At 41.0% G+C, this 26,391-nt stretch overlaps 1 protein-coding gene across 1 annotated transcript in view; it reads left to right on the forward strand.

Moving 5' to 3' along the window:
• The window catches only part of LOC109865442 (tomoregulin-2), a 165,500-nt gene that overhangs the window by 118,093 nt on the left and 21,016 nt on the right, over positions 1-26,391 (forward strand). Inside the window, exon 5 of the mRNA XM_020453645.2 lies at positions 23,402-23,498. Within this exon, the coding sequence (XP_020309234.1) occupies positions 23,402-23,498 (97 nt within the window). The remainder of the gene's footprint in view (positions 1-23,401; positions 23,499-26,391) is intronic.

Raw genomic sequence — 26,391 nt, forward strand, 5'->3', positions numbered from 1 at the left:
CATACAAGTTTGTTATTAAGGTACATGAAAGTTCACATTTCCGCAAAAAACAACAACATTTTGTTAAAGAAAAAAAAATATTATGTTCAAATGGCTCTCGTGTGACAAGAGTGACAAGAACGTTATCCAGCCTGCATAGTAACCATTTTGTTTTAGAACGAACGACCAACCTTTTGCATAGCAACTATGCAAAAATAATTAATGACTGGGTCGTGTCTGTAGCAAAATGAACTAACAACTAGATTTTTGAGTGGACTATATCTTCTGATGGAATAATGCAATTGTATGAATTGACTTATCAAAATAGTGTTAAAGAAAATATGTAAATCATTTTTATTTTTATTTGTTGGTAACAGTTTTATAAATGCAATAAGGCATGCGAGGTAGTGCTGTATCATGAATACAGTCACAGGTAAACAGCATTTGCCTGTGACTGTATTCATGATACAGCAGTTCCTCTTGTGCCTTAATGCTTAATTAGAATGCAATATCAGGATATAGTTATAAAACAGTATTACAATCAAGCAACATAATAACACTGCTATAAATGAGTTGTATACGTTTTTAATTGACAAAATCACAATTATGAATGATATAAGAAACAGTAACTGAAGAGCTCCACAAGGGCTCCACAAATGGTTAGGGCAGAGCAATGCTAAACAGGCCAAATGAATACACAAGCCATGGTCATGATAAGGCCAGGGAAGCTTTCAAAGTGACAATGCAAGCTAATAATTCTCTGAAGCCATTAGTATTGTTTTACAGAGTTAATAGAAAAATGCAGCTAGTTACACTACATGACCAAAATTATGTGGACACCAGTGGAAGCTCCTCGGAGGAGGAAGGGGAAGACCATCCTCCTCAGTGAATTTCCTAAAAATAAAAATGGTAAAACATTGAAAAAGTTATAAACTATACTAAATGTATTCACGTCACCAAACAATTTATTAAAACCCATGTTTTGCAATGAAGGTCTACAGTAGCATCAACAGCACTCTGTAGGGTAGCATCATGGTGTAGCCGGAGGACAGCTCGCTTCCGTCCTCCTCTTGGTACATTGAGTTATGTACCAAGGCTGGCTGTTGGTTCTCATTCCCTTACATAGACTATCAGAGCTCTTGCTGCATGAACTGACATGTTGTCCACCCTATCAAAGGATCAGAGAATGAATCTAGTACTGAAAGCATAAGCTACAGCTATCTAGCACTGCAGGCTCAAACAGAGGAATGCGATGTTGGATAGTCATAACCTCCAAGCTAACATAACACTGGATCTCTTCCAAGTCAAGGTAAGCTTTTGTTTTTATTAATTTATTTCCACCGGGGCCCACCGGTCTAACTGCTTACTGACTATACACTAACATTATTGCATGATTGTAGTGGGTTTACTAACACATTAGTTATATTAGCTATGTTGACTAGGACGTTACTTTAGCTAATATGGGGACAACAATGTAGGTAGACTGTGTGAAGCGCTTATGACATGATTTTGAAAGTTTTTTTTGCCTGGTAACATACAGTTGATATGTTGTTCATTGAGGTCCACAAACAAAGGGAAAAGGTGAGAGGAGGAGAGTACATAGAGGCTAGAATGAATACAATGTGGCTACATAAAATGTGTTTATGCGTGATCAGGGGTGTCTTCTTTCTGACGATTCTGTTGAAAAACGTTTCTTAAACGGAAGCAACTGTTGACTAATGATTACACCCTAGATAAGTTAGATGCAGGCAAGAATGTGCACAGTGGTATTGAATGTGTCACTGTCTGTCCATGTGTCACCTCATCATAAACGGCACTGACCGCCACTGATGGACACATGCTTGTCAAACATCTCTTTACAAAATCAAGGGCGTTAATATGGAGTTGGTTCCCCTTTGCTGCTATAACAGCCTCCACTCTTCGGGGAAGGCTTTCCACTAGATGTTGGAATGTTGCTGCAGGGACTTTCTTCCATTCAGCCACAAGAGCATTAGTGAGGTCGGGCACTGATGTTTGGCGATTCGCAGTCAGTGTTCCAATTTATCCCAAAGGTGTTAGATGGGGATGAGGTCAGGGAACTGAGAAGGCCAGTCAAGTTCTGCATCATCGATCTCGACAAACTATTTCTGTATGGACCTCACTTTGTGCACAGGGGCATTGTCATGCTTCAACGGGAAAGGGACAGAGCCTGGACTCGAACCCTGGACTGTGATGCAGTGCCTTAGACCACTGCACCACTCGGGGGGGTTAACTGTCCCTTTGCGTAACAATCACATTTTGGAACAGTGAGGGCGTTCTGACATCAGCCGCATAAGCTCACGCTGGGGGGACCGTTAGAGTTATTTGGAACTCACACGTGAAAAGGCTAGAGCATAGAGCTGCTCCTCATAGCTCTGGAGTTAAATAGATGGAGAGGGGGGGTGGGGGGGGGACAAGAGTGAGACACACAGATAGAAAGAGAGAGAGATAGAGACAGTGTTGGAAAATGTTCCCAATTGTCATACTTGAGTAAAAGTAAAGATACCTCAATAGAAAATGGATTGGACCCTTTTCTGTCCTGCTAAGTACTTTTGGGTGTCAGGTTTGATGTATGGAGTAATAAGTACATACTATCCTTTAGGAATGTAGTGAAGTAAAAATTGTCAAAAATATTAATAGTAAAGTACACATACCCCCAAAAACTACTTAAGTAGTACTTCATTTTTACTTAAGTACTTTACACCACTGGATGGAGATGGATGCAGAGAGTGATAGACAGTGTTTATGTGTGTGTGTGTGTGTGTAAGTTTGAGAGAGAGAGGGAGAGAACAGCTGTTTGTTCATTGGGCAAAAGGGATCTATAAGCTTGAGGTGAATATATCTACATACGTGTGTGCGCTTGAGTCGAGTCTGATTTTTGGAGCAGCGGACACTTTTTAGTAACAGGAAAACGGGTTTCTAAGACTCCCATTCACAAGGGGGCGATAGCTAAATTACTTTAGCCTGGATAAAAACATAGCAACCTTTTGGAAGGTTCTCCCATCTCCACAGAGGAAATCTGGAGCTCTGTCAGAGTGACTATTGAGTTCTAGGTCACCTACCTGACTAAGGCTCTTTTTATTTTATTTTTTATTTCACCTTTATTTAACCAGGTAGGCTAGTTGAGAACAAGTTCTCATTTGCAACTGCGACCTGGCCAAGATAAAGCATAGCAGTGTGAGCATACAACAAAGAGTTACACATGGAGTAAACAATTAACAAGTCAATAACACAGTAGAAAACGAAGGGGGGGTCTATATACAATGTGTGCAAAAGGCATGAGGAGGTAGGCAAATAATTACAATTTTGCAGATTAACACTGGAGTGATAAAAGATCAGATGGTCATGTACAGGTAGAGATATTGGTGTGCAGAAGAGCAGAAAAGTAAATAAATAAAAACAGTACGGGGATGAGGTAGGTGAAAAGGGTGGGCTATTTACCAATAGACTATGTACAGCTGCAGCAATCGGTTAGCTGCTCAGATAGCTGATGTTTGAAGTTGGTGAGGGAGATAAAAGTCTCCAACTTCAGCGATTTTTGCAATTCGTTCCAGTCACAGGCAGCAGAGTACTGGAACGAAAGGCGGCCAAATGAGGTGTTGGCTTTAGGGATGATCAGTGAGATACACCTGCTGGAGCGCGTGCTACGGATGGGTGTTGCCATCGTGACCAGTGAGCTGAGATAAGGCGGAGCTTTACCTAGCATAGACTTGTAGATGACCTGGAGCCAGTGGGTCTGGCGACGAATATGTAGCGAGGGCCAGCCGACTAGAGCATACAAGTCGCAGTGGTGGGTAGTATAAGGTGCTTTAGTGACAAAACGGATGGCACTGTGATAGACTGCATCCAGTTTGCTGAGTAGAGTGTTGGAAGCCATTTTGTAGATGACATCGCCGAAGTCGAGGATCGGTAGGATAGTCAGTTTTACTAGGGTAAGCTTGGCGGCTTGAGTGAAGGAGGCTTTCTCCCCCGATTGCTCAGTTTGGCCGGGCGGCCAGTTCTAGGAAGGGTCTTGGCAGTTTCATACTTCTTCCATTTAAGGATGATGGAGGCCACTGTGTTCTTGGGGATATTCAATGCTGCAAAAAAAATGTTACCCTTCCAGAGATCTGTACCTCGACCCAATCCTGTCTCAGAGCTCTACGGACAATTCTTTCGACCTCATGGCTTGGTTTTTGTTTTGTCAACTGTGGGACCTTATATAGACAGGTGTGTGCCTTTCAAAATCATGTTCAATCAATTGAATTTACCACATGTTGACCCCAATCAAGTTGTAGAAACATCTCAAGGATGATCAATGGAAACAGGATGCACCTGAGCTCAATTCCGCGTTTCATACCAAAGGGTCTGACTACTTATGTTTAGATTTTTTTTTAACAAGTTATTTTTTTCATTTCACTTCACCAATTTGGGCTATTTTGTGTATGTCCATTAAAATCCATTTAAATGACAGTTTGTAATCAAACAAGATAGGAAAAACGCCAAGGGGAATGAATACTTTTGCAAGGCACTGTAGCTAACTGCCAGCTTTAACTTGGAGTCTTTTGTTTAGACATGAGTTGGTAACCTGTCTAGGACTGGAACCTCGTTCCGCTAGCGGAACCCCCCCGCAACAGCTAGTGAAAGTGCAGGGCGCCAAGTTCAAACAACAAAAATCTCAATAAAAATTCCTCAAGCATACAAGTATTTTACACCATTTTAAAGATAACATTCTCGTTAATCCAGCCACAGTGTCTGATTTCAAAAAGGATTTACAGTGAAAGCACCACAAATGATTATGTTAGGTCACCACCAAGCCACAGAAAAACACAGCCATTTTTTCCAGCCAAAGAGAGGAGTCACAAAAAGCAGAAATAGAGATATGTTTTGTTTGATAATGTTCATATTTATATAAAAAAATCTGAGTTTACATTGGCACGTTACGTTCAGTAGTTCTAAAACATGCGGTGATATTGCAGAGAGCTACATCAATTTACAGAAATACTCATAATAAACATTGATAAAGATATGACTATTATACATGGAACATTAGATAAACTTCTCCTTAATGCAACCGCTGTGTCAGATTTTTTTAAAACTTTACGGAGAAAGCAAACCATGCAATAATCTGAGTACAGCCTTTAGACAACAAAGCAGCCAAAAAGATACCCGCCATATTGGGTAGTCAACATTACTCAGAAATAGCATTTTAAATATTCACTTACCTTTGATATTCTTCATCAGAATGCACTCCCAGGAATCCCAGTTCCACCATAAATGTTTGATTTGTTTGATAATGTCCATCAGTTATGTCCAAATATCTTCTTTTGTTAGGGCACAAATCCAAAAGCGCGTTCAGGTCGCGCTGAACGTTGGACGAAAAGTTAAAAAAGTTCCGTTACAGCCCGTAGAAACATGCCAAACTAAGTATGGAATCAATCTTTAGGATGTTTTTACCATAAAACGTCATTAATGTTCCAACCGGACAATTCCTTTGTCTGTACAAATGAAGTGGAACATAGCTACCTTTCACGTGAGCGTGCCAGACCGAGGCTGTGGCACTCTGCCAGACCACTCACTCAAAGAGCCCTTATGAGCCCCTCCTTTAGAGTAGAATCCTCAAAACAGATTCTAAATACTGTTGACATCTAGTGGAAGCCTTGGGAAGTGAAACATAACTAATATCACCCTGTATCTTCAATGGGGGCTGAGTTGAAAAACTACAAACCTCAGATTTCCCAGTTCCTGGTTGGATTTTTTTCTCAGGTGTTTGCCTGCCATATGAGTCCTGTTATACTCACAGACATCATTCAAACAGTTTTAGAAACTTCAGAGTGTTTTCTATCCCAATTATATGCATATTCTAGCTTTTACGGCTGAGTAGCAGGCAGCTTAATTTGGGCACGTTTTTCATCCAAGCTACCCAATACTGCCCCAAAGAAGTTAACGTTTGCTTGCTAATTCATGAACTAAAATCCCAATCCATAGTGTAACGTTACTAGCAATACAAACTGATTGTCATAGCTAGCTAAAGTTAACCAAATAGGTTCAATGTTAGTTAGCAAGCCAGCTATCGAACTCCAGCTGGCTAGCTAACAGCAAGCTTTGACTTGCAATGAAAACAGCTTTCTGACAAAATTTGAAATGAGATATATCTGGAACCGTAGCTTCTTACCCGTATACATGGATGAAAACTTCACGGCAGACTGCAACCCCCTTTATTACGAGTCAGAGAGACACTGTAGAGACATGGATTGTCTGTATGTGTGGGTGTGTGTGCGTGTGTAGTTGTGTGTGCTTTCAAAATACTATGTTTGTGGGTATGTCGTGTGTGCCTGTGCATACACTGTATGTGTGTGTGTACATACACTACATGCCTTTGTTTATATGCAAGCATATATCTAATGTGAATGTGTATGGTCATTTGTGTGTGTAGATACGTAGTTCTGTCAATGTCCAGGATGAGCATGTTTGGCTGTGTGCATACATCCACTTGGACAAGAGTATGAGTATGTGTATGTGTTTCTGCTCAACATATTTTGCTCTCTATCCATCTGCTGGCATAGAGAGTGGAGAGCAGAATGCTCTTCTGCAGTGAGGAGCAGTGGTGCACAGATTGATAAACAGAGCAGCATGCTCCCTTCCCAAATCTGGGTTGCCTCCCAAATGGCACCCTGTTCCCTGTATAGTGCACTACTTTTGAACGGAGCCCAGTTGTCAAACCTGTTCCCACTGTACTGGTGTTAGCTACCTGTCATGGACTCATGGCCATTTTGGTTATTTTGGAGGGGAAAGGGGATTGTGAGAATGTACAGTTTCAGGCAAAATGTCTGGTTTTGTAGCAGTAGCACCAATTACTGTGTATTTACACACAGTATGTCATTTGACAGAATATTGCATGTTGGGTAATGACTCATGCATGTTGGGTAATTACTAAGGAGAGATCAAAGACTGAAATAGATGATGAAACATATTGCTTTGAGGATTTCACATTCTGTTATTTGGAAAATGTAACGCCTCACTGGGTGAGCAATTGCACAACTAGCCTATTGAAAACCTTCAATCTTTGGAGCAATATGCAAAATACAATTCTCTAACTACAGTAAACAAAGTTGTTTTTCCTGATATATACTCAGTGACAGTTTATTAGGTACACCGGCACAAAAATGTTTTGCTCCTAGCCGTGGCTTGCTATTTAAAGCAGTCAGACAGGCATCGAGTCATTCAAATCAAATCATTCAGCTACTGTTCGATTGAACATTTGAATGGGCAAAACGAGGGACCTTAACGGCTTTGAGCGTGGTATGATCGTCGGTGCCAGGCACACCGTGTCCAGTATCTCAGAAATGGCTGACTTCCTGGGCTTTTCACACACAACACTGTGTAGGGTTTACCGAGAATGATGCGACAAACAAAAGACATCAGCGGCAGTCCTGTGGGTTAAAACAGCTTGTCGGTGAGAGGTCGACTGAGAATGGCAAGAACTGTGAAAGCTAACAGGCGGGCCACAAACAGGCAAATAATGGCGCCGTTCTGCACAGTGGTGTGCAGAACGGCATCTCGGAATGCACAACTTGTTGGTCCTGTTCACGGATGGTCTATTGCAGCAGAAGACCACACTGTGTTCCACTCCTATTGGCTAAAAACAAGAACAAGCGGTTCCAGTGGGCATGCGATCACCAACACTGGACAATTGAGGATTGTAAACCTACCTGGTAGCAGATGGGTGTACCTAATAAATTGGTCACTGAGTGTATGTTGTTCCACATTGGTACTCTATAACAAAAATTTATACATATGCATTCCAGACCATTTTTGATGTTAGATTTGTATCTATCATGATTTGCATTGGGTTTGTGGGGAAGTTCCATTGAAAGCGCTTTTTAGTCCAGTAAAGTCTGGGTCCGGGAAAGTGATACAGTCCCTGCATTACCTAAGTTGAAGAAAATTGCTGTGTAAATATAGTGGAATGTCATTTTGTAAGTTGCCGTAGAAGAAAGTGTCACTGTCTACTAAGGCTAAGCGATGAATAAGTATTTGTTCTAATCATCTTATCAGTATTCCTTAGCATGCCTTGTTGGGGAGTGATTGTTGTCAGTTCGTGATTGGGTAGTGCTCCGGCATGAGAATAACCCATTAAATAATCTAACACTGTCAACATTAGGCTCTTGGGGTCCCTCAATGGATTTAATTGTCATTGTAGGGTTTAGGATAAAGACAGATCAAATCCTTTGCACCGTGTGTAGGCAGGCCTGTATTTCAAGCAAATTTTCAACACCCGTCTCTGGATAATATTCAATGGTTAACTCTCGAAGGGCCACACATGGTTTACTGCTGTATGATGTTTTTCACTCTGTTTCAGATGAATGAAAACAACAAAAAAGCTTAAACGTGTCACCAAATGTGACATTTGCACTTGGCCTTTTTAGGTACTGTACCAATACCATACAAACCAATGCCACAAACCAATGACACTATCATATATAATGTATAGGTATACATGTCTCCTTTTATGAAAATAGAAGCTAGAGATGGTTGACGGTTCTTTTCCATAGAAATTCAACATTCCTCACCCTACCTGTGGGATATTTGCAAGTTTTGTGTTTCCCTTTCGCCTCTCATCAAATCCCTTAATAGTATCATTATTTACAGTGCAGTCATTACCGCCATGTCTCGTATTCTTTGTCATTTTTTCATCCCTGTCATTGCTTCTGTCTCCCTTGACTTGCTTTTGAGAATTCAGGCAAGGCTATTTTGTTCGGCTGCTGGTAACAAATTACTTTGTAAAAAGCGCAATAGACAAAAAAAAAAAGAAAATAAATGAAACATTTGAATCTGGACTTCAGTGATGTCATATTTTTCGATATCAATGTCCATTATGTTTATGGATTGTTTGACTGTGGCCTCTATTCATATGCGCATGGGCCCTGTGTGCCACTTTCACAGATTCAATGATTAGGGGCACCAGGCTGTTGATAATGTCATTTGGATTGATTTTTTTAATCGTTTAATTGTCGGTGCAAGTCTTCTAATAATGGATCGTCTCTCAGTGTAGGCAGATTATGGTTCAGAGAGTGAATAGTCCTCCATTCCCTATAGTTCATGATGACGTCGTCCCTAGACACTATCAATGATCTCGACAACTGCTATATGATTTCCTGTATCAAAATAAAATGTATGTCACATACACAGTGTACAGCAGCAGGTATAAAAGGTGCAGAAAAATGCTTATGTGCTAGCTTCCTCAACAATGCAGTACATTCATCAATGATCAGTAATAACAATGAAAAGAGTCAAGTAAAAAATAAGTAATAGTAATAATGGACAATTTACAAATATATAGTGGGTAGAGGAATCAATGGTGTATATTAGAACAGCAGCGTTGACTGTGCAGTCTGTGTATGAGTTTTGAGTGTGTGGTTGTTGTGTGTGTGTGTTTGTGTGTAAGGGTTGGATGTGTGGGTAGCAGTGGAGGCTTCTCAGAGGAGGAAGGGGAAGACCATCTTCCTCAGTGAATTTCATAAAAAAAAAAAATTGTGAAATATTAAAAAAGTTGTCCTTTTTAGATAAAACTATACTAAATCTAAAACACACTGTTTTCCAATGAAGGTTTACAGTAGGCTTAGGGGCATTCTGTAGTATAGCCCAGTGGTGTACCTGGAGGACAGCTACATTTTGTCCACCTCTGGGTACATTGACTTCAATACAAAACCTACGAGGCTCATGGTTGTCACCCACTTCCATAGACTTACACAGTAATTATGACAAGTTCCGGAGGACGTCCTCCAACATATCAGAGCTCTTGCAGCATGAACTGACATGTTGTCCAACCAATCAAAGGATCAGAGAATGAATCTAGTACTGAAAGCATAAGCTAGAGCTAGTTAGCAGTGCAGTGCATAAAATGTGGTGAGTAGTTGACTAAAAGAGGGACAATAGTTGAATAGTTTTGAATAAATTACTTTCTTCCAAAATTAAGGAGAAATAATATATATATATATATATATATATATATATATATATTTTTTTTTACTTTCACTTAACTAGAAAATGCAGCTATCTAGTTTAGCCTACTCAAACACCTGGCTCAAACAGAGACATACTACGTTAACTAGCTGGCTATGGCTATCCAACACTGGAACTCTTCTAAGTCAAGGTAAGCTTTTGGTTTTATTACTCTATTGCCACCGATGTAACTGCTAAACTGCTTTCTGACTGTACTATGTACTGTATGATTGTATCTGGTTGTGTATGGGTTCACTAACACGTTAGTTCTAGTACCTACAGTATATTTACGTTGACATGGCAACAATATCATCACATCTGCTCCCGCTACGTCCTCTTGTGTTCATTCTGTGTCTTCTTGACCTGCAGTTTCTCCCCCAGCACACTCTCTCCCTCTCCCTCTCTGTGTAACAGTGTGGTTGGAGACAGGTGTGCTGGAGTCAGAGCAGGTCCCTAGCAGCTGCAACTCGTTTCATAATCAAGACCTCTACAAATACTCAGTCCACATCCACTCTGCCAGATCGTAATCTCTGCTCAGTCAGTTCATGCTTCTAGCTATTTATGATTATTCAAGATCCTGTTACTCTGCTGTGCCTGTTTCCCTGCCTGACACGGTTTATCCTCTCATTGCAGTTTACCGCTCTGTCTCTGGCTCCTGTCTCCCGTTCCACATCTCACCACCCTACTTCCCTGTTCTGGATTTAGCTCACCACCACTACCTTGGATTCCCCTCCGGACCTGTTTACCCAGTTCTACCCAGCTCACTCCAACCTCAGACTCCACATTTGGTTTACTACAACTCATCCGAGCTTCCCCGGATCTACACTCCATATCTCCCTGTGTTACAATAAATATCTTGGTTCATTCATCCCTGTTTCCTCGTCTGAGTCTGCTCTTGGGTTCCCGTGTCGCTCCGCCTAACAAATATAGGCTGTGTGTAGTGGTTAGCGGTCATGGTTATGAAGGTTTGGCTTGGAAAGTTTTTTTTGCCTGGTCACAGACAGCTGATGTGTTGTGCACTGAAGTCCACACACAAAGGGAAAAGGTGAGAGGAGGAGAGCACTTAGATAGTTATAAAGACAACGAGCAAAGATTATGCTGTTTTTATGTGGCTGCTATGAAAGTGAACTGCTTGCATGTGATCTGGGGTGTATTCATTCCACCGATTCTGTTGAAAAACATTTCTTAAATGGAAGAAAATGGAATGAAACGGGGAGAAACATACCTGAATTTGTCCAATAGCAACTGTTGGACTAATGATTATACCCTAGATCAGCTTGATGCAGGCAAGAGTGTGCAAGGCGATATTGAATGTGTCAGTCTGTCACTTTGATTACTCAAAATTCCCTTGATGTGTGCACCTACATTGTAAACTTTCATTCATAGGCTAGGTTGTAGCCTTAACCTATCAATGTTACATTGAGCTGGTTGAATGGAATATGAATGACTGTCATCCTATATGTTGTAATAGAAATAAGGCAATGCTCATAAAACAATTATATACTCCCTCATCTTAAATGGCACCGACCGCCACTTGTGGATAGTCCGTGCAAATCATTTGTGACTTGTTTCAGGACACTAGGCGTATGTCGCTTGTCACTACTTCACAGGAGAGCTATTTGAACTTAAACAGAAATGTGCCTTAATAACAAACTTGTATGCCATCTGAAAATATGAATACATTTGTTAAATTATGTGCCTAGTTTGTTCAGCCACAGAAAAAGTAAACAACCTTCCCACTAGCCATGATTGGCTGAGATAATGAGTGGACTGGACATGCCAAAATATGAGTTTGGATTGGTCTGCCATGTTGCAATTTCCCTCCATAACAGCTAGTCAGTATGTGTAGAGAATCCTTTCTAACACGGCTTTTTTCAAAGATATCATGTAGTAGAACTGCAGAAGTGTTACTCTCCACTTTCGGGAGGACTGAGTTTTGGAATCAGTGAAATTAGAGTATAATAGCTAAGGAGGTGGAGAAAATTCTGCCATTTAATTGCAAATATGCAGACGGAAAAGAGAACACACAGAAGGCTGTTGTGTAAAACACGTGTCTCCGGATTACATCTTCAAACTAAAGGGCAACCATGGCATCCGTGACAGAGAGGGAGAAGTGTCCATCCATGTATAGGGGTAACAGTCTAGCTAGCTACATTTTCAGATATTTCACATTTCCAATTTTGTCAGAAAGTCATTTTCATTTTAAGTTAATGTGTATTGTTAGCTAGCTAACATTAGCTGGCTGGCTAGCTAGCTAATGGTACATGTACAGTGCCTTGCAAAAGTATTCGGCCCCCTTGAACTTTGCGACCTTTTGCCACATTTCAGGCTTCAAACATAAAGATATAAAACTGTATTTTTTTTGTGAAGAATCAACAACAAGTGGGACACAATCATGAAGTGGAACGACATTTATTGGATATTTCAAACTTTTTTAACAAATCAAAAACTGACAAATTTGGCGAGCAAAATTATTCAGCCCCTTTACTTTCAGTGCAGCAAACTCTCTCCAGAAGTTCAGTGAGGATCTCTGAATGATCCAATGTTGACCTAAATGACTAATGATGATAAATACAATCCACCTGTGTGTAATCAAGTCTCCGTATAAATGCACCTGCACTGTGATAGTCTCAGAGGTCCGTTAAAAGCGCAGAGAGCATCATGAAGAACAAGGAACACACCAGGCAGGTCCGAGATACTGTTGTGAAGAAGTTTAAAGCCGGATTTGGATACAAACAGATTTCCCAAGCTTTAAACATCCCAAGGAGCACTGTGCAAGCGATAATATTGAAATGGAAGGAGTATCAGACCACTGCAAATCTACCAAGACCTGGCCGTCCCTCTAAACTTTCAGCTCATACAAGGAGAAGACTGATCAGAGATGCAGCCAAGAGGCCCATGATCACTCTGGATGAACTGCAGAGATCTACAGCTGAGGTGGGAGACTCTGTCCATAGGACAACAATCAGTCGTATATTGCACAAATCTGGCCTTTATGGAAGAATGGCAAGAAGAAAGCCATTTCTTAAAGATATCCATAAAAAGTGTTGTTTAAAGTTTGCCACAAGCCACCTGGGAGACACACCAAACATGTGGAAGAAGGTGCTCTGGTCAGATGAAACCAAAATTTAACTTTTTGGCAACAATGCAAAACGTTCTATTCTACAATGGAATGGTTCAAAAATAAACATATCCAGGTGTTAGAATGGCCAAGTCAAAGTCCAGACCTGAATCCAATCGAGAATCTGTGGAAAGAACTGAAAACTGCTGTTCACAAATGCTCTCCATCCAACCTCACTGAGCTCGAGCTGTTTTGCAAGGAGGAATGGGAAAAAATGTCAGTCTCTCGATGTGCAAAACTGATAGAGACATACCCCAAGCATCTTACAGCTGTAATCGCAGCAAAAGTTGGCGCTACAAAGTATTAACTTAAGGGGGCTGAATAATTTTGCACGCCCAATCTTTCAGTTTTTGATTTGTTAAAAAAGTTTGAAATGTCGTTCCACTTCATGATTGTGTCCCACTTGTTGTTGATTCTTCACAAGAAAATACAGTTTTATATCTTTATGTTTGAAGCCTGAAATGTGGCAAAAGGTCGCAAAGTTCAAGGGGGCCGAATACTTTCGCAAGGCACTGTATGATCTGTGTAGTAATATTATTGGTATCTCAGAGCCATTTGCACTTCTAGTTATGGCCTAATGTAAGCTAGCTAACATTGAACCTGGTTGGTTAGCTACCTGCAGATTCATGCAGGATAGTAATATTATGAGTTGGGATTATGGTTCATTGTTCAGCTAGCTAGCTAGCTACATGTCTTAACAAAAGACTCCACTATGCAAGTAACTATTTCAATAAAATGTTCATGATGTCACTGCGACAACTGTCGATAGACATATCAGGTAAATTTGCTTTGGCTATCAACTCTGATTTCAAAGCACTGTCGTCTAAGTGTGCCAGAGTATAGATTAACTGACAATTTTATGAATTCTCAACACCCATTGAATATGGCCGGTGTCAGTAAACTTTGACAAAAAAAGCGTAATTAAATTGTTTGCCAGCAGCACATTTGCAGTCACCAACGCTCTGGATAACATAAAAATAGCCTAACCATGTCTGCTAGGTCGAGTAAAATGGTCAGTGAGCTGTTCTGTCATTTCTGTCTGGAAGTAGCTAGGAAGCTAGCCAATGTTAGCCAGTTCACTTGGGCGCTTGATTGATGTTGTTAGGTCAGAACGTTCGGAAGAACCCTACTCCCCGACCAGAACGTCCAGTATGCGAACGGACAATCTGAAAACTCTGAGTTTACGAATGCCCAGAGCACACTCTGGCATTCCAGATTAAATTTATGAACATACCCATAGTATAAACCAGCCTTTAGTCTTGAAATCGTTGGTTGTTTACTACATAGCCTCACATGTGAATCCTTAAAGAGATGGGTGGGGCTAAAGCTTAAGCGGGTGTGAACAATGCAGAATGGGTGTAGACAAAGGGCTCTCCAGTGGGTGTACCAAAACCATTTTCTCAAAAGTGAACTTTGTAAGTTGATCAACTCTTAAAGCAGAATTACTTTCCCATTGTTCCTGTACTGTATGATATACCATTTTCTAGCTCTGAGTATCTACTTTTATCCAATGTAAAAAGCACAATTTCAAATGTTGCTATATAAGACCGAATCAGGCATTTGATCATGCGGTATTCCAGGTCGGGGGAAAATCTTAAGGGTTTGTACATTCCTACAATGACACCATGAGTAGTTTATCATAAAAGATACTCCTCCGCCTTTGTTTTTCCTGCAAAGTCATTTTTTCCTGTCCATGCGATGTACAGAAAACCCTGCAGGCTGTATAGCCACCAATAGCACGTTCCCATTTAGCGAAACTCAGTAAAACTGATTAACTATCTCTCTGGTAGGAAATGCATGCTCTAAACATGTAATATACTAGGAAGTGGAGGGTGCTTTGCCCTTCTCCTTAGTCTGACTAGAACGCCAGCTCTACTACCTATTCTGTGTCTTTTTGCAAGGACTCCTGTGATGCTTGCTTTGGATGTTCAATACAAAGCTTCCAGGTTTGGAAAGTCGAATTTGTGGTCAGTAATCCCTGATTTGATGTCCAGACCAGATGTGCTTGTCGTCATATGAAATAATAATAGAAACTTTCAAATAAAGTACAAATGAAAAAAACTAAGGGGTCTTGGTTACCTAACAGATACAGTAACTAGAGCTGAACTGACTGTGGTAGCTACTAGCTAGGTAGTTCATTCGCTTCAGACAGAACTTCAGTCCAGACAGGATGAAACATGAAATGCATTAGCTAACGTTACATGTCAGTTGCACTACTAACTCAGCACAATAAATATGTTTTTCTGTTAAGTCAAACATCTATTGCCTTGCCAGCTACATCAGTCAAATAAAGAGTAGCCAGTTTCTACCCTGCATCCTTTTACAACTTGGAGAAAAAGCACAACACACACAGACAACAGCCGCATGCTCTGTGGTGTCTGCTCGGTTCTAAATCCAGTCGGCTGAAACTGCCAAACAGCCTACGTCCGTGTGGTCCTAAAGCACACCGGAGCCACTTTTTTTTTTATCAGAGCACATTGATAAAACTGGATGGGGGGACAAAAATACAATTTCAGAATGTAGGGGGGTCATGTCATGGCCACGGAAAACAACAACTCACCCAGCACACTGTTATTGCTGTTATACTTCCTTTTTTTGTTTGTAGCATGTTCATTTAAGGAGTTTTTTTTTGTTTCTTTTACATTTATAGGGTAACTCTCAAACCCAATTTCAGTCTTTGCCCAACTCCTTAAACTGTATTCAGTTGACAAGTTGGGGGGAATTGCTCATATACACTGCTCAAAAAAATAAAGGGAACACTAAAATAACACATCCTAGATCTGAATGAACGAAATATTCTTATTAAATACTTTTTTCTTTACATAGTTGAATGTGCTGACAACAAAATCACACAAAAATGATCAATGGAAATCAAATTTATCAACCCATCGAGGTTGGGATTTGCAGTCACACTCCAAATTAAAGTGGAAAACCACACTACAGGCTGATCCAACTTTGATGTAATGTCCTTAAAACAAGTCAAAATGAGGCTCAGTAGTGTGTTTGGCCTCCACGTGCCTGTATGACCTCCCTACAATGCCTGGGCATGCTCCTGATGGGGTGGCGGATGGTTTCCTGAGGGATCTCCTCCCAGACCTTGGGCGGCAGCGTAGCCTAGTGGTTAGAGCGTTGGACTAGTAACCGGAAGGTTGCGAGTTCAAACCCCCGAGCTGACAAGGTACAAATCTGTCGTTCTGCCACTGAACAGGCAGTTAACCCACTGTTCCCAGGCCGTCATTGAAAATAAGAATGTGTTCTTAACTGACTTTAAAAAAAAATAATTTAAAAGCATCCGCCAACTCCTGGACAGTCTGTGGTGCAATGTGGCGTTGGTGGATGGAGCGAGACATGATGTCCCAGATGTGCTCAATTGGATTCAGGTCTGGGGAACATATAGGCCAGTCCATAGCATCAATGCCTTCCTCTTGCAGGAACTGCTGACACACTCCAGCCACATGAGGTCTAGCATTGTCTTACATTAGGAGGAACCCAGGACCAGCATATGGTCTCACAAGGGGTCTGAGGATCTCATCTCGGTACCTAATGGCAGTCTGGCTACCTCTGGCGAGCACATGGAGGGCTGTGCGGCCCCCCAAAGAAATGCCACCCCACACCATGACTGACCCACCACCAAACCAGTCATGCTGCTGGAGGTCATTTTGCAGGGCTCTGGCAGTGCTCCTCCTTGCACAAAGGCGGAGGTAGCGGTCCTGCTGCTGGGTTGTTGCCCTGCTACGGCCTCCTCCACGTCTCCGGATGTACTGGCCTGTCTCCTGGTAGCGCCTCCATGCTCTGGACACTACGCTGACAGACACAGCAAACCTTCTTGCCACAGCTTGCATTGATGTCCCATCCTGGATGAGCTGCACTACCTGAGCCACTTGTGTGAGTTGTAGACTCCGTCTCATGCTACCACTAAAGTGAAAGCACCGCCAGCATTCAAAAGTGACCAAAACATCAGCCAGGAAGCATAGGAACTGAGAAGTGGTCTGTGGTTATCACATGCAGAACCACTCCTTTATTGGGGGTGTCTTGCTAATTGCCTATAATTTCCACCTGTTATCTATTCCATTTGCACAACAGCATGTGAAATGTATTGTCAATCAGTGTTGCTTCCTAAGTGGACAGTTTGATTTCACAGAAGTGTGATTTACTTGGAGTTACATTGTGTTGTTTAAGTGTTCCCTTTATTTTTTTGAGCAGTGTATATACATTTTGTGGTGGGTAAACATAGTTGTACCTAATCCCAACTTCCTCACTAAAGCAGACTTACTAGAAGTCCAATGGCTGGCTCTGATATTAAAATGATGTGCATCGCAAGCAAATAGGGCTCTGGTCAGTGAGCTCATAGTGGTAAGGTGCCAAGTTATTGACATCTATTGCCACTAATTCCCCATGGGGTGCAAAAAGAATATTTGAAATGTGGACTCACATTTACTGTAGTATTGTGTTGGTAAAAAAACATACAATCGTCACCTTGAAAATGAAAATTAGTGGCTCAATTAAATACAACCCGCTTTGCAGTATTTACGCAGTAGCTCTTTTTCCAATTGTAAAATTAACTCACAGATTGGATTTGGGTACTGTATAAAAACCTACAACTACGACCTCTCTCAAAGGTATGCTTTCACTTTTCTGAGTTAGACATGTGTGGGCACGGGATGAATATTGTAAATAAATGATTTGAAAATATATGCATCTGCCCCATATGAGCAAACTGCCTTTGTGGATTTTGCCACCAATCAATGGTTAGGAAAAAAATACAACAAGTTGTCATGACCAACATTGTCATCTATTTCTTGTATTGATGGATGCAGCTACGAATATAAACGTGTTATCCTTATAGCCCGTTTTTTTCTTCTTTTTTTTCCATAAAAGCACATTGATGTGTATAAAACAGAATATTATGTAACATCAGTAGTCTAGTCAAGGAAGCAAGGAAGGATGCACTCCACTTACCAAGACCGTTGCCAAATACGGCACGCTGTCACATGCTTTTGTAGTAAGCCTGGAGGTGACACCACCCAAAACATCTAGAAGAGAGTGTATTTCATACTGAACCCTTAACTTGAGGTGACATAGATGCACCTTCTCATGGTGCCTCTACATCACAATTTCAATGGTAGAGTTGAACTGTTAGGGGCAAAAAGAGCTAGATTACTAGTAAGAGAATATAAATATATAACTTTTGCTTTTTTTCTTCATGAAAGTTACTCTTTAAGGAGGATTTTTGCTATAGGTAACCACAATCTGCAATATCAATTGAGTGGGAAACAGGGGTTTGTGTATGTACTGCAATGCTGGTTTGGTTCAATTGATGTCTTGCACATCACTTATCAAAACTATATACTTGCCAGTAGAAGTATTGAAAGTGGCATGCAGTCTTTTTACTTTACAGTCATCAAGCTCTACTGAGTTGAAAGGAAATTAGGATCAACCGGTAATAACAGTGAAGCATATGGTTTACTCCATTCTGAAAGCTGCATTGTCCTAGTGACCACACACCAGCAGCAGTCCTCATCATCCCATGCACCATGTGTGTGTGTATATGTGTGTGTGTGTGTGTGTGTGCTTCCATGCTTGTACGTGCCATTTCCCTCTCTGTGTTTGTAACCAAGGTCGCTCTTGAAACACTATGTTTTTTAGAGGTGTGTGGGCTTCATTCATCATCCCTGTGATAGGTGCTGCTGGAGTGCCCTAAATCTCCATCTCTCTCTCATTCTCACTCTCTCTCTCTGTCTCTGTCTGTCTCTTTCTCCCTCTGTCTCGGTTGAGAGAGGGGTCTTGGTCAGTGTGGGGAGCTCTATTACTGAGAACAAAATCAAACTGTACCATACATCTCTCATCTGTTGCGTACCATTTATTCGTCTCTCTTTATTTCTCTCTCTCCCCCTTTCTCGCTCCGTCTTTGGCTCCCCCTTTGGGTCTTTGGAAAAGATTGATTGTATGTTTGATTGTATTTGTATGTGTGTTACTATGATAAAAATATAACATTTGTGTAAATACATTTTCAGTCATGAGTTTCCATGGTTAAAGGCTGGGCAGTATATCCTGCTCATCCTTCTCTCCTCTTCTCTTTTTTCAATAAGTGTCACATTGCATGAGCTTACATTCTTGTATGCTTTTTATATACTACATGCAACATTTTTGTTATTACTATGATCCAAGTGCATTGAAATTTCATATGTCCCATGCATGTGAGACCTTATTAGGCTTAGCTTACACTCTTGCATGTTTTTTTATAATACATTTCTGTTATGTCTAATTGTTAACCACCCATATAAGTCAGTTATTACAGGAATCTTCTATGAATCTTGTAAGTGTTGCAAAAGTGTATTTGCTACCATATGTATTAGTGACAAGTTCCAGGTAGAACATATAAGAATTCTTCTGTTTCTTTTCCAAATGGGGCGCTGGTCAGCTTCTGGTTCCGATCAATACAGTGTGATGTGAAGAGTACAAACAGGGCATTTTGTTACAGTCAGTACCTTCCTGTGTCTCCTGATTCCTGGGATGAGTAGACAGGAACAGGGGAGATGTTGTGTAGTGTTGCAACCAAAATAATCGGGATATGGGGACTTGGGAGGAAAGAAGGTAAAGCACTGCCTGTTGTCCCAAGTCACTTTGTCATTTTACTGAGTGTAGGGTAGGTGGGGAGAGGGGTAGGTGGGTGTTGGGGGTATTTATGTGTAGTGTGTGTGTGCGTGCGTGCGCATGTGTGTGTGTGGGTGGTTGTGTGTGTGTGTGAGGTGAGGTGAAGCGTTTGGGTAAGGGATGCAGTTTAAAATAAAGCTTCAGTATGACATTTATTCATGTTTTATACAACAGAGAATGTGTAAGACAGGCTGAAATGAGGTGTTTTTGCAATCAGCAGTCAATCATGTCAATTCAACCTGGATAAGAAAATTCACAGAATAATTGAACTGTCAACTTCAAGTCTAATGAAACCTCATTTGAACACTTGAATGCAACTCACATGTTCTAAATTAATTGTATGATATATCCTTTTGTAAACTATTTTGCATATTTTCTCTGGTTGGAACTTGCAGTTGGTATTGTTATATTGTTACTGTATGTAGTACTGCTTTGGGATTCAAGCTGCTTTTTGCTGTTTAAGAGAATGGAGGCTCACCTTACCTTCTGGAGAGACCTAAAGTATAGAATAGTCCCATGAATACAGAAAGGACACCTTTTCTTGCCTGACTGGGTAATAATCTTCACAGAGACAGGGACAGAGAGAAAGAGTCTTAAGCATTCAGGATGTGTGTTTGTTTGTGTCTGTGCTCTGCCAAGACCTAAGGGCAAAGACACAGGTTCAAACAAAAATGGAGGAATGGAGAGGAATTTTCAAACTGTCACTGCAATGAAACTTTCTATTTTCTTGTTTTTGCCAATCTTTTTCTCCTTTCTACTGGTGTGTTAGGACTTCAGGCACATGCATTTACATGGTCAGAACCAATACTGAGATCAACAAAACAAGGAAAGAATTATAACCTAAACCAGGCTTGATTTAACGTTGAGAAAGTGCTATCCAGACAATACCAGACTAAATAGGCACTGAAACAGTCAGAAAAGGGTCACAAACCAAAGCACCAATCGGACCGAATACAGTATATACAAGAGTAGACAAAAAATAACTAACCAGACAAATATGAATGGATGTACGATCATGATGTAGGGATTGATACATTTTGCATAAGGGAAAACCAAGTCTAAAATGTCAAAGTGGAAATTACAAACTTCTGAAGCCTTTTTAAATCTATATTGCAGGAAAGTTTTCCTGCAACAGGGAGATCAAATTAAGATAAAACAAAGTACTTACCAGACCAAATATGCACGAGAGTAGACAAACCAAAGCACTACCCAGCAAACATGTTCACATTGGCACGTTGTGGGCCCAATGCGGGTTAAAACATTGGCCCCAAGGTAGATGGCCCCAAGGGCATCCCTCACTTTGCCTGAAATAAGCTGCCTATCCATTACATTGTATCAGAAAGACAATAAAGTTGTTACTATCATATACGCTGAGTGTACAAATCATTAGAAGTGTACAAAACATTCGTGACATACGGTGTCTTCATAAATTCAATCTGGAGTGCGATCGTAAATTCAGAGCGTTGTCAGATTTTCAGTTCGTAAATTCAGAGCATTTCACTCTCGGAGCGTTCAGAGAGCACGCTGGACCATCTGGCCGAGGAGTAGGGTTAATCCGAGCGTTCTGACGTCACAACGGCAGTCAAGCACCCAAGCTAACTGGCAAACATTGGCTAGCTTGTTAGCTACTTCCAGACACAAATGAGAGAACACCTCACTTTGACCATTTTGCTCTCGCAGGCTAGCTCGCTAGCCAAGCCAAAAACCTTTCAGCTAGCTAGCTAGCCTGCGAGTGCAAAATGGTCAAAGTGAGGTGTTCTCTAGCTGGTTAATGTTTTTGTTTGAAAAATGCATTTGGACACTGTGAGATTTCACCTGGCTGTCAGTTGCTGGTCTTCTGAGAACATAATTTTAAGAGTTGCCTGAAGCCTGTTAGGAATGAGAGATGGAGGAATACAGTAGTGCTGAGGCAGAGGGCTCGTAGTGAGGACGACAGGCTACATACTATTCTGAACTTTGTGCTGTGAGCTTTCTGAGCTGCTGAGGCATCACCCAAGTGTGTGCTACACAGAGTGGAACAGAAGTTCAGTGGCTAAAAGAGTCAGGTTGGTTCCCAGACTTGCCCTCTACAAGATCATCAGCAGACTCCATCACCGTCATCCACCATCCTCTGACCAGATCTCTCCTCTCAAGCCAAGAACTGACCCTCTACATCTTCAGAGGAAGCACATTTCAAAGAGTTGGCCTCTATTGGTTGACCTATCATGAAATATTGCTTGTTTGTGTTTTTTGCTCTTGAAGCACATTGATATTCTATGAAAAGCTCTATAGAAATCAAGTTAATTATGAATTATTATTACAACAGTAATAATAGGCTGACCAGGTTAATCCAGCTGAAAGCTATGCTCCCTTATTGATGTCACTTGAAGATGAAGGGGAGGAGACAGGTTAAAGAAGGATTTTTAAGACAAACATGTACGAGTGTAGACAAACCAAAGCACTAAATCAGACCAAACATGTACAAGAGTCGGCAAAACAAATAGTGAATGAACCAAAACAAGGACAAAGCTCCTTGAAATTAACACTAAAACTGACTTACCAATTCAAAATAGGACAAACCAGGTCAAATAGGCACTAAACTAGATGAAAGCTAGACTAAAAACCAGGATTATCCAGTCCAAAGATTATTTCCAAAGACCACAAGGCAACAACTCAAGGTAGGGGGTAAATGAAGGATGCGAAACAAGGGATTCTCTGAGGAGGGATGCTTTTTTCCCCGCCTGGCGACTGATGAGTTGTGGCTATGCACCGTTAGGGGCATTTGACCTCCATAAGCTCACAGGCAACCAGAATGCACTCTAGTCCTGCCACCTACAGCCGGTGGCTCCCTAACACACCGAAACAAAAAAATGATGGAATAAAGGAGAGACTCTAGAAATATCAGCAGGGATTTCAGGCGGCAGAGACAGAGACAGGGAGGGATGGAGAAAGGGAAAGAAGAAGGGACGGAAGGAAGGAAAGTAGGAATCAAAGTGGCCGTACCGGCTGATTGTTGGATAGGGTGGCTGTAGAGGCACTTGAGACGTCTGACTTCGGTTGCTAGGGGTCACAGTAACATTTTGTGATTGAGGAATTGTGAGATTTTGTGGTTTTAGTGTTTCTGGGGGAAGTAAACTTATTGAAACACTGTGTATATGTATGGGTGTCTGTAGGGGCCTTATAAGGGCCTGTGAAGTTGTGGGTTTGATTCCTGCATGTGGCCACTAATACATTGGTTAAATGACTATATCGTTATTGTGTGTATGTGTGTTGTGTGTGTGGCCAGCAATTCAGGTGAAGCTGGTTGATTCCATATGATTCCATGTGTTATTTCATAGTTGTGATGTCTTCACTATTATTCTACCATGTATAAAATAGTAAAAATAAAGAAAATTCCTGGAATGAGTTGGTGTGTCCAATTGTTTTGACTGGCACTGTATATTATATATATTTTTTACACTGTTTGCACTGTTCGGCCCGAAGAAAAACACACCGAAGAAAACCGCCTAAGTGTTTTTCTTCGGGCTGCATGCTTAGCTATTTTGAAAACAGCAAAAATAAATCAAATATAATACATTGATCAAATAAATAAAGTTTGACGTTAGATCTGTTAGACCTATTAGACTTATGTCTCTGTTTCCATCTCTTGCTCTTTCTCTCTCTCAGGGGGTGAGGGGTCAGCGGAGACTGGGCAGAAGGAGACGTCTACCTGTGACATCTGCCAGTTTGGGGCGGAGTGCGATGTGGACGCAGAGGACGTATGGTGAGTAAACATCAGGGTTAGTGCACAGTTGGCCAACTCATTTAGGAGTCATAACAGTAACCGTAGTACATACTCAGTGGCCTTGTAGATAGAGTGTCCACCCTGAGTTAGGAAGGTTTGGAGTTTAACCCCCAGTAGAGTCATACCAACTGTCACAGGTGGGATCTGAATCCTGTTTTCCCACAGGAGAAACCAACGTCATTACCATTAAACCATTTTGAATTCGCAGGCAGGGCTACCTCATCATGAGACCATGAGAAACCATGTACCTGACTACGCTACACAAATAGGCCAACTTAAAAAATGGGACCCAATGCCTCTCTGCTTGGCACTCATGGATTGGATGGATTGGGGTTGAACAAACGAATGAATGCATATATTTTTGTGTCTTGTCACATTTTATGCAACCCTTAATTTCCTCTAATGGGCCACCTTTTTGATTGGCAACACTTTTCACTGCACATATTTTAACCATAGTTCATTTCCATCCTATGGGACTCCTGGCCACAGCTGGTTGTGGCACAGCCCGGGAATGAACCTGGGTCTGTAGTAACGCCTCTAGTGCCTTAGACTGCTGTGCCACTCGGGAGGCCCCGAGTGAGAAAGACAGATGTATAACACACATTTCTTTGTGAATTTCGTTGGGTCGCCCGAAAAGTTACATATTGCAAAATTCTAGTATAAGTATACAGGATAAGAATATGAGCAGTATGTCTATTAGGACTTTTCCCATTTAGTTGACTGGTCGATTGTTTGGTCAATAAACTGTTGGTCGATCAAGATTTCTTTAGTCGAGCAGTAGCAAAAAAATATAAATAAAATCATGGTGTACAAGACACCTGTCAAATTTGTGCCTGTCTGAGTGGAGTAATTCATTGTGGAGGCCATAGGGATGGCACAGTCCATCACTCTAAGATGTGCTATTGAAATTGTATATGGTTACATTATGTAAAAACAATGGTGCAACGCTTATAAAAATTATATTATTTTATAACAGATGCACTTTCTCCAACGGTGGATAGTCCACTGTTCTGAAACACATCAGTGCGCTGTTGAAGTGGCACATTTTCCTAGACCATGTTGCTATGTGCATCTTTGCAAAGGTAACCAGTAACGAGAACAATGCTGTGGAGGCAGCAGCGGAGTTAGGAGATGAGAAAACAGCCTTTGCCTTAATTGTCTGAGAAAAGTGAGGAGAGAGGAAACCAACATAATTAGGTCTATAATCAATAGCCTAACTGTTAAATGTGCCTGGCTTTATAAATCATCCATATACAGTACCATTCAAAAGTTTGGACACACCGACTCGTTCAAGAGTTTCTTTATTTTACCTGTTTTCTACATTGTAGAATAGTGAAGACGTCAAAACTATGAAATAACAAGTATGGAATCATGTAGTAACCAAAAAAGTGTGAAACAAATCAGAATAGATTTTAGATTCTTCAAAGTAGCCACCCTTTGCCTTGATGACAGCTTTCCACACTCTTGGCATTCTCTCAACCAGCTTCACCTGGAATGCTTTTCCAACAGTCTTAAAGGAGAGCCCACATATGCTGAGCACTTGTTGGCTGCTTTTCCTTTACTCTGCGGTCCAACTCATCCCAAACCATCTCAATAGGGTGGAGATCGGGTGATTGTGGAGGCCAGGTCAGCTGATGCAGCACTCCATCACTCTCCTTATTGGTCAAATAGCCCTTACACAGCCTGGAGGTGTGTTTGGTCCTGTTGAAAAACAAATGATAGTCCCACTAAGTGCAAACCAGATGGGATGGCGTATCGCTGCAGAATGCTGTGGTAGGCATGCTGGTTAAGTGTGCATTGAATTCTAAATATATCACAGACAGTGTCACCAGCAAAGCACCCCCACGCCATCAAACCTCCTCTTCGATGCTTCACGGTGTGAACCACACATGTGGAGATCATTCATTCACCTACTCTGCATCTCACCAAGACACAGCAATTAGACCATGAAGGCCTGATTCAGGCAGTCTCCTCTGAACAGTTGATGTTGAGATGTGTCTCTTCCTTGAACTCTGTAAATAATTTATTTGGGATACAATTTCTGAGGCTGGTAACTCTAATAAACTTATCCTTTGCAGCAGAGGGAACTCTGGGTCTTCCTTTCCTGTGGCGGTCCTCATGAGAGCCAGTTTCATCTTAGCGCTTGATGGTTTTTGTGACATCATTTGAAAAAACATTCAAAATTCTTGAAAGTTTCCGGATTGACTGACCTTCATGTCTTAAATTAATGATGGACTGGCGTTTCTCTTTGCTTATTTGAGCTGTTCTTGCCATAATATTGGTCTTGGTCTTTTACCAAATATGGCTATCTTCTGTATAGCACCCCTACATTGTCACAACACAACTGATTGACTCAAAAGCTTTAAGAAGGAAAGAAATTCCACAAATTAACTTTTACAGGCACACCTGTTAATTGAAATGCTTTCCAGGTGACTACCTCATGAAGCTATTTGAATGGTATGCCAAGAGTGTGCAAAGCTGTCATCAAGCAAAGGTTACTTTGAAGAATCTCAAATATATTTTTATTTGTCTAACGCTTTATTGGTTACTACATGATTCCCTATGTTATTTCATAGTTTTGATGTCTTCACCTTTATTCTACAATGCAGAAAATTTTTAAAATAAAGAAAAACTCTTGAATGACTAGGTGTTCTAAAACGTTTGACAGATATTATATTTTTTTGATATCTACAGAAATAAGACCGATCCTGCCTTCTGATTGTGTGAACACCAAACCTTCATGAGCACTAACCACCACATTTCGGATGAACCATTTCACAAATTCATCTGTTTTACATTTTTGCTATGCTGTAATAAAGAATTGACAATTTTTTTGTTAGAACAGCCTCTGTTATTATTTATAATTTATTTA

Source organism: Oncorhynchus kisutch, linkage group LG2 (genome assembly GCF_002021735.2).
Source record: "Oncorhynchus kisutch isolate 150728-3 linkage group LG2, Okis_V2, whole genome shotgun sequence".
Taxonomy (NCBI): domain Eukaryota; kingdom Metazoa; phylum Chordata; class Actinopteri; order Salmoniformes; family Salmonidae; genus Oncorhynchus; species Oncorhynchus kisutch.